This window comes from Cydia strobilella, chromosome 5 (assembly GCF_947568885.1).
Source record: "Cydia strobilella chromosome 5, ilCydStro3.1, whole genome shotgun sequence".
Classification (NCBI taxonomy): domain Eukaryota; kingdom Metazoa; phylum Arthropoda; class Insecta; order Lepidoptera; family Tortricidae; genus Cydia; species Cydia strobilella.
Genome location: NC_086045.1, coordinates 4,290,057 through 4,307,665, shown reverse-complemented (window position 1 = coordinate 4,307,665; position 17,609 = coordinate 4,290,057). Strand labels below are relative to the sequence as shown.

The following is a 17,609-nucleotide window of genomic DNA, read 5'->3' as shown; positions in this document are numbered from 1 at the left end:
TGGCAACACTTTACATGAAATGTTTTTGGTGGGATTGTAAGTTTCTAGAAATTTTAAAGCATTATTATCATAATCGGAATTGTTTTTAATGACCTAAGCGTTAGTTGAAGTCTCCGATTCAGCTCACTCTACCGATTTTTGTGAATTTTGTGTGGGTACGTACGTGCTATCGCAGTGCTGTTGGAAAACCGCGGCTTTGTAGTGCGACGATTCGAGTTTGATCCCCAGACATGTATTTTTTAAATTAAAATTTGAATTTAGCGAGTGTGAAGTGCGAGCTAAGCGTAGGTATTCGTTAAGGGGCCCACTGACTATCAGTCCGCCGGACGATATCGGCCTGTCAGTTAGAACAAAGAATTGACAGTTCCGAACAACTCCGAGGCTCAAATCGTCCGGCGGACTGATAGTCAGTGGGCCCCTTTACAGTTGGGCAAAAATATTTTCTAGTCTCCGGCTGTTCTTCTGTATAAGTCGTACGTATTACTCAACTTATTTTTGGGATATTTTGTGAGCAGAATTTATTTAAAAAATATTAAAATAGCTCACTTATCACACGCGAGTCAATAGGTAAAGAAACCGGTATATAAATGAGCTCTCCGACTATGCATACTTACATTGTTACGGATCTTACGGTCGCGTTACTCTGGTGTTTCGAGATCTCTACACGCATGCGAGTTTCTAAATCGTTGGGAACTGTTTGATGGTACTGTGACATCTGAAAACAAAAAGTCGTATGTGCCTGCAAACTTCCTATTATGATATGACTACATATATTCACCTTTCGCTGAATACTGCAAAAATAAATTGGTTTTTTTTATACCACGTCGGTGGCAATCAAGCATACGGCCCGCCTGATGGTAAGCAGTTACCGTAGCCTATGGACGCCTGTAACACCGGAGATATTACACGCGCGTTGCCGACCCTATCACTCCTCTCCCTTGTTGAGCTCTGGAAACCTTACTTACCGGCAGATTAAATTGTGCAGCACAATACGGAAAATTTAATTTAATTAACAATATTTTGTTACGTGAGAATACGAGTCACATGAACGTCGTCAGTCGAGTATGTAATGTAGTTTATAAAACAACTGATCATAGTCTGCTCACAAAATACACATAATGTTCCAAAATGGCTGTCACATATGGACAGACAGACGGAAGACCGGACGGACAGACGGACTAAACAAAACTGTAAGAATTCCGTTTTTGCCATTTTGGCTACTGAAGGCCGTATGCCCGGAGCGTATGACAGGTACACGCTACCCGCAATGTCTCCAACTATCTTCATGGCGAACGGTTTGGCCGAAGGTCGAGCTCCGCGAAGATATTAAGGTCAGAAGTGACCAAGAGAGGCGCGCTTCTGTAGTGTTCAAACACAAAACTTTAGTACCTACAAGTGTATGCATGCATGGTTCTTGCGACTTCCACAAACACCTACTTGCGAAGTGCTTGCCATCGGCCTTCGCATTCAGAAAATTTGACTGCTAATCAAGGTCGGTAAAATAATTTTTGTATCAATACAGTTTTGTTTTTTTTTCTAATAGGCTACACCTATTTAGGCTTTGTTCGCGAGGTTGTACAGCTCACAGAGCCTCCCTTGTGCTTATAGTTCATCATCTTCCTCGCGTTATCCCGGCATTTTTAGCCGCGCAACGGCTCATGGGAGCCTGGGGTCTGCTTGGCAACTAATATCAAGGTACAATTTTTTACCAAAGCGACTGCCATTATTAGGATTAGTCCCGTTTCCTCGCAATGTTTTCCTTTCCGGAAAAGCGACCGTTGAAACCTATCTCAACAAGGTACAATAAGTAGGTATGTAGGTAGGTATTTAATAAGGTATAATAAGGTACAATAAGTAGGTATTAGTCCATACAAATACCAAAGCAAATACCTAATACCTACCTAATCTAGATATATTAAGTCTCAATTCTATGATATAATAGTTAAACTAATTAAAGTGACATCTACCGAAACTCTTGTGTACTTGCAGAAGTACTCTATGAGCTTAGTATAGCTATGTTATTATATGTAATAGTTCATAACCAATCCGTAGTGTCATACTCTTACCGCTGGGCCACCAGCGCTTGTGTTTGAAAAGTTTACGACAAGAAACAGTGCCAATATAGAGGGTGCTATTTGGCTGGTTTACGTGAACCTGGTTCAAATCGGTACTTCGAAAACTTTTTGTTTTTTTTTTACTGTTGTTTTTGTATTAGCATTTCGATCACTGCTACCACACATAATTTCACGATTCTAGGACTTCAGGAACCAATGTTTTCAGGATTAGAGGTATTTTTAGGTACCCCCATTTTAAGGGGTTGCAGGGCGAAAGTTACAGATTTCTGGTCACCATATGTGTCTGCATACAGACCTATCCCTACATGCCAAATTTCAGCCTTCTAAGACTTCAGGAAGTAGTCTGTATTTTCTATGACGCGAATTTCATGTGTTTCGGACAGTGAAAATTAAGGTACTATAAAATTTTAAGTATAATAGGTAGCTTAATAAAACTTGGTGTTTTTGATAAGTCTACTGAGTACATGGTATACAAAAAATTACAGCTCTCTAGCATTGTCCAAGACGAAGCTACGAGAGTTCGAAAATACGGCGAAACGTGCCGAGAAAAGATATGCACTGCCTTTTGCCCTTTGTCTCGTCTTGGCGGGGGCACGGCCGTGCCCCCAGATGCACTGCCTTTTGACCTTTGTCTCGTCTTGGCGGGGGCACGGCCGTGCCCCCAGACAAGACGAAGCTACGAGAGTTCGAAAATACGGCGAAACGTGCCGAGAAAAGATATGCACTGCCTTTTGAGCTTTGTCTCGTCTTGGCGGGGGCACGGCTGTGCCCCCAGTTAAAACTCAAAAATACGCGTTTTCCCAGAGATATTTTTCGCCCCCGAATACCCCGATATAGCAAATTTCATCGAAATCGTTAGAGCCGTTTCCGAGATCCCCAAAATATATATACATAGATATATACAAGAATTGCTCGTTTAAATGTATAAGATATGCGTTTATACAAAGATTCAAGTCCCGCACTCAAAAAATGTTTGATCTCTATACAAACATTCAACCTCCTTTTCACCACCTTGGGGGATGAATTTTTAAAAACGCTGTAATTAGTTATCTTGTTTTTTTAATATAATACCTTTTTGCAGTTTCAAGTTCCCAGCTTATAATAAAATTTTAACCCCAAGACAAACTTTCATCCCCTTTTTAACCCCCTTAGCATTTTTTTAAATTAAAACAAATAATTTTCATAACATATCAAGTTTGGGCTCCTCCAGATACGATATGGCAGATTTTTTTTTTACAAATATAACACAAATGATACGTGATACCCTCATATCTAACCCCAAGAAAGCAATTTTGAAAATAATTTCACTTACTATTCATACAAGAAAAAAAATGACAGCACCCCAGCAAGAGATTTTTTTTAAGAACTGCGAGGCCAAAAATTTCGTTTTGACCTCTAGTATGCGTGTGCCAAATGGCTAAACTGTACATCGATTCGCGGTCTTTTCTTTGAAATTGGGCTCGTACGGCTTTCTTGTATATATATATACAAGAATTGCACGTTTAAAGGTATAAGATATATTATGTTGTGTATTTCATAAAATATAAGTTTTATCCGGTAGGCAGATAGGTGAAGGTTGGCCTTATTACCGGATCGATCGTCTACTATCAGTAAAATGTTCTTTTAGCTTTTCAGCCGTAGTAATGACGTCATACTACACGTACGACACTTTGGAATTCCCTGATATTTTTAAATGAAAAGTTGGTTTTCAGGTGTAACAAAAAACACCTATACTTTAGAATTTAATTTAATATGATAGTTTTTACTCGTATCAATCATGATCAATACCCACGCAGATAAGGTCACGGGCAAAAGCAAATGAAAAAATATGGTTCGTTCCCCCGTTGGTTGGTATAACTCACGACAGTTTAAATTCGATTATTTCCTTTATTTTAAGGTATTCAGTTATTTGACTTACATAAATAAGTACGCGTACAAAATGTCTCATCGAGTATGGTCCACGTTCCAAGCAACAAGAAATGATGGCTCGTTGGTGAAGTTGCGCATTCAAGATTTACCCGAAAACCGGATCGACGATGCCGTACATTTGTATATAAAATATTACATTCACGACGAAACACTTCTGAAAATGGCAGGTAAGTAGGTACCTTGTTTGAAAATTAAAAATAAGTGTTTTTAAGCAAATTGGATTGTTGCTACTGATACAGGTACCCGAAAAAAGAGGTTTTTTTAACTTAATTACTTATTTCGTGTGCATAACTACTTGCGTTATTTATTCTGCCGTTTATTTCTGCTTTTATTTATTTACAGGTATTTCACAAAATCCAAAAGCGGTAAAGGAATACCAATTACTTATAAGTGAATTGATTAAAGATCCTACTTCGCTTACTATGATATGTTGTGAAGACGAGGATGACGGTAATGTTCGGCAAATAGTGGGCGTTTCGTTGATGACGTTAACTGTAGTGGAACGGCAGGACTTATTTAGAAAGCTACAGGTAGAGTGGGATAACTGCTTGTTTTTTTATGACAGTCTGTCTTTTAAACTACTTGCGCGTCAGCATGTTAAACGAGGTTTGACATACATATATTATTATACTATTTGGTTTAGACTAGCAAGAACTTGCATGCAATTTAAGTTACATTGCCGACTACTAAAGCAAACTGTATTCAAAATGTTTATCAGATACTTCAGTGTAAACTTCAGTGTAATGAAAATCGCATGCAAGTTCTTGCTAGTCTAAACCTCGCTTTAGGCATTTGCTCCTCGCGTCAGTCGTGACGTGACTGACGAGTGCAACGCCATCTTGTTCATTGCTGTTTTTGTTTTGTTCTTCTTCAAGGAAAGGTCGGGACGTCATCGTCAGCTCCCCAAGCGTTGAAAATACTTGTACTCTTTAGGGAGTGACATACTTAATAATTAAAATAACTAGTGGCTCTGTGAGCTGTAGACCTCGCGAGCATAGCTTAAGATAAGATGGATGTGTAGAGCTGTCCTGCCGACTAACCACCAAAAGATCTCTTGTTTGAAAAAAAAAATCAGATAATAGCTGAGATACCCACATGGTTCAAACCCATGGTGCAATTTTTTTTAAAATAAATTTAACATTCTTTTTTAAGTTAAGTGTATGTTATTCTTATTATCAATTGAGTGTCGCGAATTCTTCTACCAATAACTACAAAAACGCTTCTATTGATAGCTTAGTGCTGTTGGCGTGTGAGTCACATTTTTGAGTAGGTAACAAAACTATACATTTACTATGGAGAAAACGTGAAATTTTATTCACATTTTTCTATCTCGCCAATCAGTCCTGTTACGTTTCAGAGGGTAGAATAGCTACAGACAGTAGGTACTTCTTTCATACAATTTCCATTTCGGCAGAAAACGGTTACCACTAACTAATTCTTACAAATCACTTTGATTTTGATGTTGATCGCTTCAGCATAATATATTGTAGTTTTGTAAATTTCGCTTTAAAAATAATTTTCATAAAAAATAGCATGTGAAAAATAAAAGTTTTCATTTTCATACAAACTGTATGGGAAAAGTTTTCCTCGATGGGCTGTATCAGGGATACAGCCGCAGTGGTTGATGTGAAACGTGACGTGGAAGTTATTGCGAAGACTGTATAGATTAATTACCCAAAATTTTTGTTCCCCAATAGCTTTTGTTCCATTCGCGTTTTTCCCCATTCTGCTTTTTAACCAGGCGTTTATTTTTTCAGTAGTTAATTTATTCACACGCGTATGTCCCAGTCGCTTTTTTCCCCAAAGAGTAATACTTCCGAGAACAAGCCCTTCTTACCCTGAGCCGACGGAGCCCCGCCTATTTCTGGGCGGTTTGCCCTTCGGGCATCTGAAGCTACCTAACGAACCTAACCTACCTACCTATCTATCGACTTAATGTGACTATCGTGAAAACATTACTCTTTGGGGACAAAAGCGACTGGGACATACGCGTGTGATTAAATTAACTATTAAAAAAATTAACGCCTGGTTAAAAAGCAGAATGGAGAAAAACGCGAATGGAACAAAAGCTATTGGGGAACAAAAACTTTGGGTAGCTAATCTAAACAGTCATTGCGAAGACCGCATAGGGCCGCTAGACTTAAATGTTGGGCTTTACCCTAACCTACAGTGAAAAAGTTGTAGGTAAGGGAAAAAGGCGCCGGAGGCGCCCTGTACGTAATCTTTACAGTGTAAAGGGCGCCACGGGCGCCCTGCATCTAATCTTTACAATATAAAAGGCGCCCCGGGAGCTTCGCGCGCTTGAATATCAGGCTTTACCCGACCCTATATTGTAAAGCCTGTAGGTAAGAGCTCATTTGAGCTTTTTATGCCTTAATTTTCGCACACGGTGGCCTCAAACAAACGCAGTCGTGATATTCCTGTAAAAATGCCACATTTTAACTCTTTTCCAGCTTTTTATAATACCGCGTATTTTATTTTTATAATATTTCAAAAGGATCTATCAAATGAACTCAATTGTATCGAAATCGGTTAATGGACTGATGAGTAATTATTAAATAAACACTGCAAATAGGGGTAATTTTAGCTCCGAATGCGTCGTTTCTAGGGCAGAATCAGCGCCATATATGTCAGCAGCACATGCAGTTCCGAGTAATGGCTACTTTCGTTGATACACTGATATCAAAACCATTCATATCGGTTTTCGATCCGAGCCCCTCTACGGGTTTTTAAAGACGTGCACCTTACGTTTCACGTCAAAAAAGTTTGTCAAAAATGGCCTTTTTCTCGCATCCTGTAGGTACCTATGTTTTTTCCAAAATCTGTAAACCCCAGAATTCATTAATTTGAAATTGAGGGAAGGTTTTCTAAGACCATTTTCGCGTAGCAGCACGGGATCTGGTAGCTGCCCTCACTGACCCAAACTTGCCCAAACCAACCTGTATACCTGGCTGATTTTTGAATTTATAAAATTATTGAAATGCTTAGTTGTGGAGATATGTCGAAGGGAGCCACATAAAATCAAGCACACGAAACTCAAAACCGCAGAAGTGCGGGTCGGACTCGCCCACCGAGGGTTCCGTACATTTTAGTATTTGTTGTTATAGCGGCATCGGCAACAGAAATACATCATTTGTGAAAATTTGGGTTCATTAGATACAGCCTGGTGACAGACAGACGGACAGAGGAGTCTTAGTAATAGGGTCTCGTTTTTACCTTTGGGTACGGAACCCTAAAAATCGGCCCGTTTCGACTTGACGATGTCACCACCTGTCGAACAAATTAGGTACTACTTAGTTAGGTCACCTGTGTTAAAGTGACATCTTTGTTAGTTATTATTAAACAATGTATAGTGTAAAGGTCACACACAAACGGCCGTTGAGTAATATTTTCTCAATTTTTTATTGAATTTTTCAAGATTATTATTGAATAATTGGCTCCATAAACCCGCTCAGACAAACGAATCTATACTACATAAACCTCAAAGTTTATGGTGCAAGAAATCTACGTATTTAAAAAAGAAACTGTAAATAAAATTGTATGAAATTCTGAAAAAGGAGAGAACCACTTAAAGCTAACTAAATGTATGCCTCCGCCGTTCAAAACACTTTAGAAAATTAAAATAACAAAGATAAAACATATTTTTTAGGGCTAGTTAAATAAAAGCTTGTAAAAATGAAACGAATACGCTAAGCCCGCGCTTGATCAATTAATTTCAAAATAGAAAAATAAAAAACATATTTAAAAAAAACAATACGAAATTTAACTTTAAATGTAAAAAACAAAATACAAAAAGTTATGTAGCAGCATACAATTACTGGGGATCGAACCAGGGACCACCCAGTGCAAACGAAAAAAGCGAATGTTTGCAAAACACACCATGATAGTGCTTACCTAAGCTGACGAAATTCAGCTACTCATTCTCGAGTAAAAACTAAATATCTAAATACCGCCAAAGCCAGCAATACAAACTTTCTAAATTTTACGAAATTTAATCTGTAAACATATCTCAAAAAGAAAATACTATTATGATGTCGATACGACTATTTGTTTAGGCGCGAGCTATAACAACTCCGCCATTTTGAAAAATTTCCAAAAACCGGATCGACAAAAAAAATATATTTAGTCATAGAATTTGGTCACAAAATTTCACGAGAATCGGTTGAGAATTGCGACCTGTAGAGGAGAACATCCGGACATACAAAAGCAAAATGCGCGAGTCAAACCGTAGACCTTCGCTACGCTTCGGTCAATAAATGTAAATAGTAAATGTAAATAGTTAAATAATTGTAATTTTAATCTTAATTGTAATTTTAATTTTAATTAGATTTTTAATGTAATTGTAATATAATGTAATTTCAATTTATTTTATGTATTTTTAAGTTTAATTTGTAATTTTTATCTGGGTTTTTGAAATAAACATAGGTATTGATTGATTGATAAGTGACATAAGCACCTATAGCTTCCCTTACCTATTTACTTGAGTTTCAAGAGTATGTCCTCCAGGCCCAGATTTAGACACATAGTTCCTAGGCACTTGGTAGGTCATTTAGAATAGGGGGCCCCTTTCTCCATCTCAAAACCGTTGCTATTAGGTTGCTTGGGCTTGGGCCCCTGGGCCCGGGCGTTGTGGGGCTAGGCGGAATTCCGGCCCTAATGTTCTCTAGTTTCGACAGGAAATCGGAGACAGTTACCTTCTTCAAATTGCATGGTGAACAAACGTTGTTGTAATAGATGAACGCTATTTGTGGATTCTTTGTCATAGACTGATTTTAACTTGCTTCACATATATATCTGACGAGGTCTTGACTGATCTTAGGACCTGGCTCCTTCTAAGTTACGGTGAGGGTTTGTGCTTTTGTGTCGTGCTGGTTCCTTTTTCTCACATGACGCATTAGCTACTAACATGATTTCTTTGGAAGATGTCAAGCGATCCCACGAGATTGAGATGTTTCTAATAAACCTGCTATTTTTTGTATGTACCCCAGAAACTTTCAAATTGCGAAAATAAATGTGGCGCTCGCACCGCGCCCTATACAAAAAGCGTGCGGCCTGCTGTGACGTCACACGTCACATAACGCTGTTCAAGTTTAGTTGCTTTCATTATTACGTACCATTTTCCAGGAATAGCTTTTAGTCTATAATAATTTAGCTTAGTGCGACGTGCGGTCAGATTCGGGCTCCAGGGATTGTACCGCCGATTGCTTACGTAATTACTTACACAATTCACACAGCTTTTTAATAGTAATTATTAGGTTTAATAATAAAACACAGATTTTTATTTTTATGGGGCCGATAGTTTATATAGTGTAATGTATTCGTTCGTTCCAGTAAATATATTTTTCATTTCCCAGCCAGAAACCGATGAGATGCGGCTATATTTACAATGGGAAAACATATATCATTTTGATTTGCTTAAAGAAATGAAGGAGCAGCAAATTGCTTCATTTCACGACGACATAGGTCTGATTGTTCATCCACGATTCAGAAAATTAGGAATAGCAACGGAATTCGTTAGGGCGAGGTAAGTTTCAAGAGTGTTTATGGACACTATAGATAAAACTCGACTGCAATACCACTCGACACTCGTCTGCTCCCAACATTTTTCTATATTAATAGTTTTTACCGTAAAACATATTATCGCGTAACTTAACACATCACAATATTGTCTTCGGTTACCGCGATAGTTACTCATGAAATAAAACTATGAAAACGGATTATATCGCGTATATTGAATTTATAATACATCCCGACGTTTCGAACTCTTTACAGCGTTCGTGGTCAACGGGTGACTGAGGAAAAATTACAAAGTGCAAAAATACCCACATACTAAAATAATGAACAATCATAGACTACAAACTTTAAGGCTGGTTGTACATGCAAAATCGGTTCATAAGGCTAGTTATACACTACAATTATTTTCAAGTAAAGATATATATATATACGCGATAAAAACTACGCCGGCTCCAACCCTACACCACGGACCCGAGAAGATTTAATTCCCTCCTAAATTGTAGGAGGGTATCCCAATATGGGACCGGCAACAAACTCGGCGGGACACATCTTTTCAAAACATCAGAATGTCCAGCATCATCCAACACTAAGGTCTCACAGTCTATGTCTCGCTTGCTCCTTTATCAGATGGACTACAGGATCCCATGCTGGTGGTAGAGAAAAGCCATCTTCCCTATTAAAGTTTGGATATTTCTTAATCTCAATGGCCTCGCGCAGCATTCTGGGTATGAAACGCTTCTCCTTGGCAAGAACCAGAGGCTTATCAAACTTGATCGAGTGATTGGCTTTATCCATGACATGCTCACAGACTGCAGACCTAGTAGTAGTAGTAGTAGTAGTAGTAGTAGTAGCGTTTTAAACACATATCTAATTATACGAACGGGTCTACCGCGATTTAATTTCCTTGTTTTTACCTTAAATTCCGACGTTTCAGCTGAGTTGCACCAGCTGTGGTCACGGAAAAACTCAAATGATTCAAATGTTGAAACCAGCGGATATATCTTCAGACCATGGTACGGATAGTGTGTGTTGCGTGTCGTGCCCGTAAACAATAAACATTAAACTTTAACGGGTAGTTGCAATTTCTGTGTCTATACCCCGAACACTTTTATAAACTAATTTCGGGTAGTTTAGTGTTGTTTACTTAGATCACCGTTGACATTTTGCTGGGACGTCAGTCTTTCCGTGACCACAGCTGGTTGCACCGTGCAACAGTTGAATTTAAGGTAAAAATGAATAAGAGACTTCCGGTTCGATCGCCATCTTGATAGTAGCCTCGTGATTAATTTCTTTGTTTTTTGCTCATTAATATTGTTTAATGTGTAATATTGATAGCTTTATTATACAGTAACCTAATGTGGTAGTGTGCAGTGAATGGAGAATTAATCTCAAAGCGTGTTTAACCACCATTCTGGAGTCAACGGCCGGTAGTCCACGTGCTTCTCGTAAAATCCAGCTATCGGTTTTACGAGACAACTACAACAACCACCGAACAACGTCGTGCTCTAAGAGCATTTGGTATTTCTACCTCTAACCGGGTCTGGCTAGAGCCCTAGAGGCCCATAATTTTATTGTTTACCGTACACTGGTTATGGCCGATGGCCGATATGTTTTAATCAAGAAATATTAATTCGATCCCACGTGGATCCCACTTTGACGTTGACGAAATCATCGACAGTATCGATGGAGCCATACTACCTGAAAAATTGATTGATTGAAGGTAAAAATAATGAAATTAAATCGCGGTAGACCCCCACCCGTTCGTATAATGAAATAAGTATATTCCTATATTTTAGACGTTCGGCATGTGTGGCATACAATGTCGCTGCTACCGGTGCTTTGACAACGGCTATAGGCACTAAGAAGATTGTCGAGAAAGACCACTGGGATACCATCAAGGAGTTCAAGCTGGATGACCTAGGACAACACTACGGCGTTACTTGTGAAGACGGTGCGACAGTCAGACTTGTCATCTGGAAGAACCCTGAATTTAAAAATAATGAGAACGAGAAATAAATGTGGATAGGGTATTTTATTTGACTGCAGTATTTAAAATAAATTATTTTACACCATGCATGCAATAAAGTACCAGAAGAATAATAGAGTAACGTAGACTGCAGTAAATTGTTAATTGAAAGTACCCTCAATAAATACTACGAAGTTTATACTAGCCGCGTTTTTTTAAATGCACATGTATTTTACTTTCCTCGTATTCGAAATGAAAAATAGTGTTTAACTCGGGTGAAAGGCATCAGCTATATCTATATCACACTTGAATGAGATACGATTTTTCAAAAGTATACTTGACTCTGGATGACACTCAATTTGACACCTTGTCATGCAATCTATACATCTATCTATCTATACATATAATAAAGCGGAAGAGGGTCGAAAGTCTGTACGTGGAAGATATTCCAAAAAAAATTGGCTGGGGATACTTAGAATCGATAACAGAACACGTTCCAACAGTTTTTAGAATTTTTGTCAGCTTGTCTGTTTATCTGTTTGTCTGTTTATATGACCGCCCATCAAATGAAAACGGCTGAACGGATTTTGATGCAAACTTTACTAATCTGTCGAAAAAATCCACGGCTAGGTTATAGGCTATAAAAAATTGAGAAATTTCACCCCTAAGGGGGTTAAAAAGGGGATGAAAATTTGTATGGGGTTCAAGATTTATTTTAAGCTAGCAATTTGATACTTCGTAAAATGATAGATTATTGAAATACAAGAAAACTAATTTCAGCGTTTTTGAAAATTCATCCCCTAAGGAGGTCAAATAGAGGTTGAAAGTTTGTATGGAGAATAATTTTTTTGAGTGGGTTACTTGAAACTTTGTATACGGGCATATTATTATAATATACAGGAAAAATGATATCAGCGTTTTCAAGAATTCGTCCCCTAACGGGGTTAAAAGGGGGTTGAAAGTTTGAATCCATTACAAATGCTTTGAAACTTCTTAGAAAAGTATAATAGACGATTACAAAAAAAGTAATTTCGACGTTTTTGGAAATTTAACCCCTCAGGGGGTTGAAAAGGGGATGAAAGTGTGTCTTGGGGTGCAAATTTTATTTTAAGCTAGGAACTTGAGACTGCAAAAAAGGTATTAAGGTATTACGACCGGTCTGGCCTAGTGGGTAGTGACCCTGCCTGTGAAGCTGAATGGTCCTAGGTTCGAATCCCGGTAAGGGCATTTATTTGTGTGATGAGCACAGATATTTGTTTTTGAGTCATGGGTGTTTTCTATGTATTTAAGTATTTAAATATTATAGGTATATATATCATTGTCTGAGTACCCATAACACAAGCCTCCTTGGGCTTACCGTGGGACTTAGTCAATCTGTGTAAGAATGTCCTAATATTTATTTATTTATTTATTTTATTTAAAAAGCAAGAAAATTACTTTCAGCGTTTTTAAAAACTCATCCCCTAAGGTGGTGAAAAAGGGGTTAAAAACTTTATCTTGATAATTATATCATTTAAGCTACTAGGCCAAATTTGGTATCGTTTATGTATAAATCGGGTATGCCGAATTCATTTATGATATCAAAATGAAAAGTGCCCGAGTGAAAAACGCAAAAAATATGAAAAAAAAACAACTTTTTTTAATTTCTCTTCACGCTTAAACCGCTAAACCGATTTAGATAACATTTGGTATTTGGTATAGAGATAGTTTGAGTCCCGTAGAAGAACATAGGGTAGTTTTTATCCCAAAAAATGTAGTTTTTATCCCAAATATATTACCTTAAAACTGAAAAGGAAGGTGTAATATTGTAGGGGGAATACTGAAAAAAAGAAACTGCCTGAACTGATTTACATGAAAATCATGAAATCTACGTATGCGTCTTTTGATTTAGTTGAAAATGATACTAAACGACTTAGAACCTAATCTTAAACATCCCCACCCCCTACATCAAAAATCAGGGTAGCTACACTTCTTAAATACATCTTAGAAACACCAACATTAATTCTGCCTAAGGACATCTTTTATTCAGAGAACGCCGTATTTGACATTTTTATCGCTTGAGCACACTCGACTAATTGAGTTAGGTTGCACCTGAATCTTATAGCGCTACTTAGGAAGAAGGCGCAAACTTTTTCTTCAAATATGTGCTACGACTATCGAGTACCCGAGTGCCAAACTAACAGATGGCGCTGAAATTAATACGTTGTGACATGAATAAGCCACCGAGGAAGGATTTTGCCAAATTAACTCTAAGTTTAGAAGAGGGGGTACGGATATTAACAAATATATATTTTTAATTGAACAATACATTAATTGCCACACATTGCACAGTGCCATCTTTTGGGGAACAGAGTAAACATTAAGTAATCAAGTATTCATAGTTACGTAGTGGTAAAATCAACACGCATATCAACACGCTTTTAATTGCATAGGTAATTATTTAAAATTATTAATTTTCTCCATCAATACCTAATACCTAATCGTAATTATATCGCATCCATATATTCCATATTCATACGTATCGCCTCCTTTAAGCACTTAAGACGACTTAAGCAAGACGAAAGTGGAGGACCCGCGCGAAATCACCTTTTCTTACAACTGTAGTCCTCATTTTCCTCTCCTATTAAATAATAATAAATAATAATAATAAAACGTTTAATAACAGGCAAGGATCACCCATGAAAAATTTACAGACAACTACAATTACACTATTTAACACTAATTACTACTTAACTAAGCTTACAATAAATAAATTGCAATTATGTCACAAGTACATCATACGACGTTATTTCCGATTCTCATCTCGGTGTGTGTCGGTGTATTATTAACATTATTCAAAATATTTTGACACAATTAGTTGTGTATCAACCACAGCTATGTCCCGTGTACGTTTATGTTTTTGGAATTTTTAATTACTTATTATAAAAGTTAGAAGCATTAAAAATTTGCTTGAAATCTGTTTTTCGCTCCTAATTTTTACAATAATCAAAAAATCTAAAAAAGTCAAACGTAGAAAACGTAGCGTTTAGCTATGGTAAATATACATCAAATTATGTACCTAAAAATATTTTCATAATGATAGAGAAAAATGGAGACTGCGTTTGTATGGAGAAGCGGCCGTGCCCTTTCCTCTTAATAATGGTCACGTCACGAAGGTGGGTACTTTAAAAACAAAAAAAAAACATTTTTCAGTAAATGGGATTTGGGACTTATACGCGTTACTATGCCTTCCCGAAAAAAATCTATTCTTTCGCGAAAGTCTCGCAATGCATTGAGGCTACAAGGGGCACGGTCTCAGGAGTCTGAGAAAGACCACGGTGAGATACTCAGTGACGCTCTAGCCAGGCAGGTCGCTTCGCTTTCGGCTGAAAAGCCAGCGCGAGTCTCGATTGTGATCCCAAAGACATCGTACGCATTACATATGTAGGCGCAGATCCTGACGGAGTGTGGCGCCGGAGAAGCAGTATTCATCCCGCGCATCCCCCTCATCCCGAGCAACTTCCCGTTCCGCTTCAAGCGCCTACAGGTCCCCGTGAGCGTCTGCTTCGTCATGACCATCAACAAGTCGTAGGGGCAGACGCTGCGCGCCGCTGGCGTCATGCTTAGACTGATTTGACTGGAGGACCGATTTGGATGATATTTGCCATGGACATGATTTGGATAGGTACAGTCAAGGACGCAAAAATACACAAATGGTACTGTATCGTTCGATATACACCTACTACTCTGTCGTTTAAATCATGTCAAAATTTGAATACGGACAAAAAAAATATTTTTATAGTGGGAAGATTTGCTGACTATGGATGAGGTCTTGGTGGCTCAGTTGGCAGAGCGCTGGAGTATCGATCCAGAGGCCGTGAGTTCAAGTCTCACCCAAGGCAGTAATTTTTCCACTTTTAAATTTATTCTAAGCTTAATAGCATCGATCGCAGATGTTTCTGCTTGTTAAAAATTTAAAAAAATATGGATTTTGGAGTGTAGTTTTATTTAGTGGTACCTAATTGTAAAATATTTTATCCTCTAGCGTATCTATCTGTCAATATTACTTCAAGTTCCGCCGCCAGGGGAGAGGGAGATAAGTTAGGGGTGAATCAGCCGCTTACTGACACATACCGAATTCCAGGCAGGCGAAGCCGCAGGCACAGCTAGTAAGCAATAAGACGTTCATGAACTACTCGATGACGTTGATCGAGCAAACTACAGACGATTTAGTTTTTCGTTAATAAGCGAGTACTTCCAGTTCTCACCTACGGTGCTCAGACCTGGTCTTTAACGGAAGCTCAGTCCTTCAAGTCCAAACTCGGGGTTTGCCAGAGAGCTATGTAGCGCCGCATATTAGGTGTAAAATTAAGGGATCTAGTCCGAAACACCACGCTGCGCTTTAAGACGCAAATAATAGACGTAGCTACCAAGTTGAAATGGGACTGGGCTGGTCATGTCTGCCGAATGCCGGACGACTTGTGGGCCAAGTTAACCACGGAGTGGGAGCCCCACGAGTCTAACCGGGGACCCGGCAGACCTCGTTGGCGATGGCGGGATAACTTGGACTCCTTTTTGAGAGGCTGGCCAGATACAGCACTAAACAGAGACGAGTGGAAAAAGAGGGGGAGGCCTTTGCCCAGCAGTGCAAATAAAAAGAAAATAAGCAGCCGAGCGCTTTACAGCTAATTTGGAGGTACTTAATCAAGAAGAGATAGCAATTCAAACGTCACTTAATGCCTTCATGTTGAAATAGGGTTAAACGCTCCGAGGTTAAAATCTTTCCAACCAATTATTTGGAAATGAAAACATCACAGTTATTATCAGAGCAAATTACTTCATCAATACCTCAATAACCTAGAAAGCCAAGTCAGGGTATGTATTTACCTCATGAGATAATTGAAGTGGTTTAGAAGTATATAATTACTATAATTGGGTAGTTGACAATTTCAAGTCACAACAAGTCGATCAGGTTTGTTTTGAGGATCAAATGTCTGTATGGAAATCATTGTCTTAAATCAAATACAAAAGTCACAAATGATGGTCAAAGTCTGGCACCCGCACTTTACTGACGAAACAGTCTAACAAAATGGCAACAACGTGACGTCACTATGTCACTTTGCTTAGAACTCTTAGAAGCCGCTTTGCTTAGAAGCCGTATCGATGTATGGAAAACAAGGAAATTGCGATTTTGTCGGTGAAATGTTGCGTTTATGTATATTGTTGATGTAAAATATTTTTTTTATATAAAATGTTAGGAATCGAATGGTACAGTTTTTTTTTCCTATTTGTTTTTTTTTTTCGAAACTTGTATTTTTTTATTATTCCCATATATTTTTTTATGTTTCCAATTTATTGTGATAAATTGCTAATTTTCTATCTATTTAACTAGATTTGGTTATAAAATTCAACATGTGTCAACTACCCTATTATTGTTCAGGCGATCTTTAATATTTAACAGAGATTGGCAGCAAGCATGCGGGGACAACTATCGGTTTGGTAATGATTATTGACCATTTATACGTTACACCATGAAGATTAATATGGCACATTTTTAGTGTTCCGTGCAAAACTTTGTTTTGACAAATGGGAAACTTATGGGATCACTTCGGTCTTGTTTATAGTGTGATATATTTTCTTCTTCTTTTTTTTTGTCGTTATTATCTTGACAGAGTGTCGTGGTCAACTGCTAATATCAGGCACAGATATATTTTACGTTGCCTTTAAAATAAGACGATTCCTATTTGTCGTGCTTAGTAGTTAAGGTAGGTAAGTTTTCTTTTTTTACACCCTTTTATACTTACAGTACATACGTAGGTATGCCTACCGTCTCTAATTCTCCCTCAATTGATTAAAGGTGAACTGTAAAGACTGGCCTTACGGACACTGCCAAAAAGGTACTAGCTCTGGTGTAGACGATTACGGTAAAAAAAACCTGAAAATTAAAAGGCAATTTGCAAAAACCGACTTTCTGAACGCTAAATCTTAAGCTACATAAAGTGTTTAGATTCTGTGCGGAAAGAGAAGAACGTGGAATATATGGGAAACAATACATTCTATGACTTCTCTTTCTGCACGGAGCAACTGAGCAACTGGATTAAAAAACTTATACCTACAGGAAGTAATTTTGGTCTTTTACAGGTAAT

General features: G+C 38.0%; 1 protein-coding gene across 1 annotated transcript; it reads left to right on the top strand.

The window, feature by feature from the left end:
- The first annotated feature begins 3,983 nt into the window (after window positions 1–3,983).
- Window positions 3,984–11,534, top strand: LOC134741838 (uncharacterized). Its single transcript, XM_063674729.1, has 4 exons — window positions 3,984–4,171; window positions 4,347–4,534; window positions 9,359–9,528; window positions 11,315–11,534. The coding sequence occupies exons 1-4, from the start codon at window positions 4,015–4,017 to the stop codon at window positions 11,532–11,534; spliced, it is 735 nt and encodes a 244-aa protein (XP_063530799.1). The 5' UTR covers window positions 3,984–4,014.
- Window positions 11,535–17,609: the final 6,075 nt, after the last annotated feature.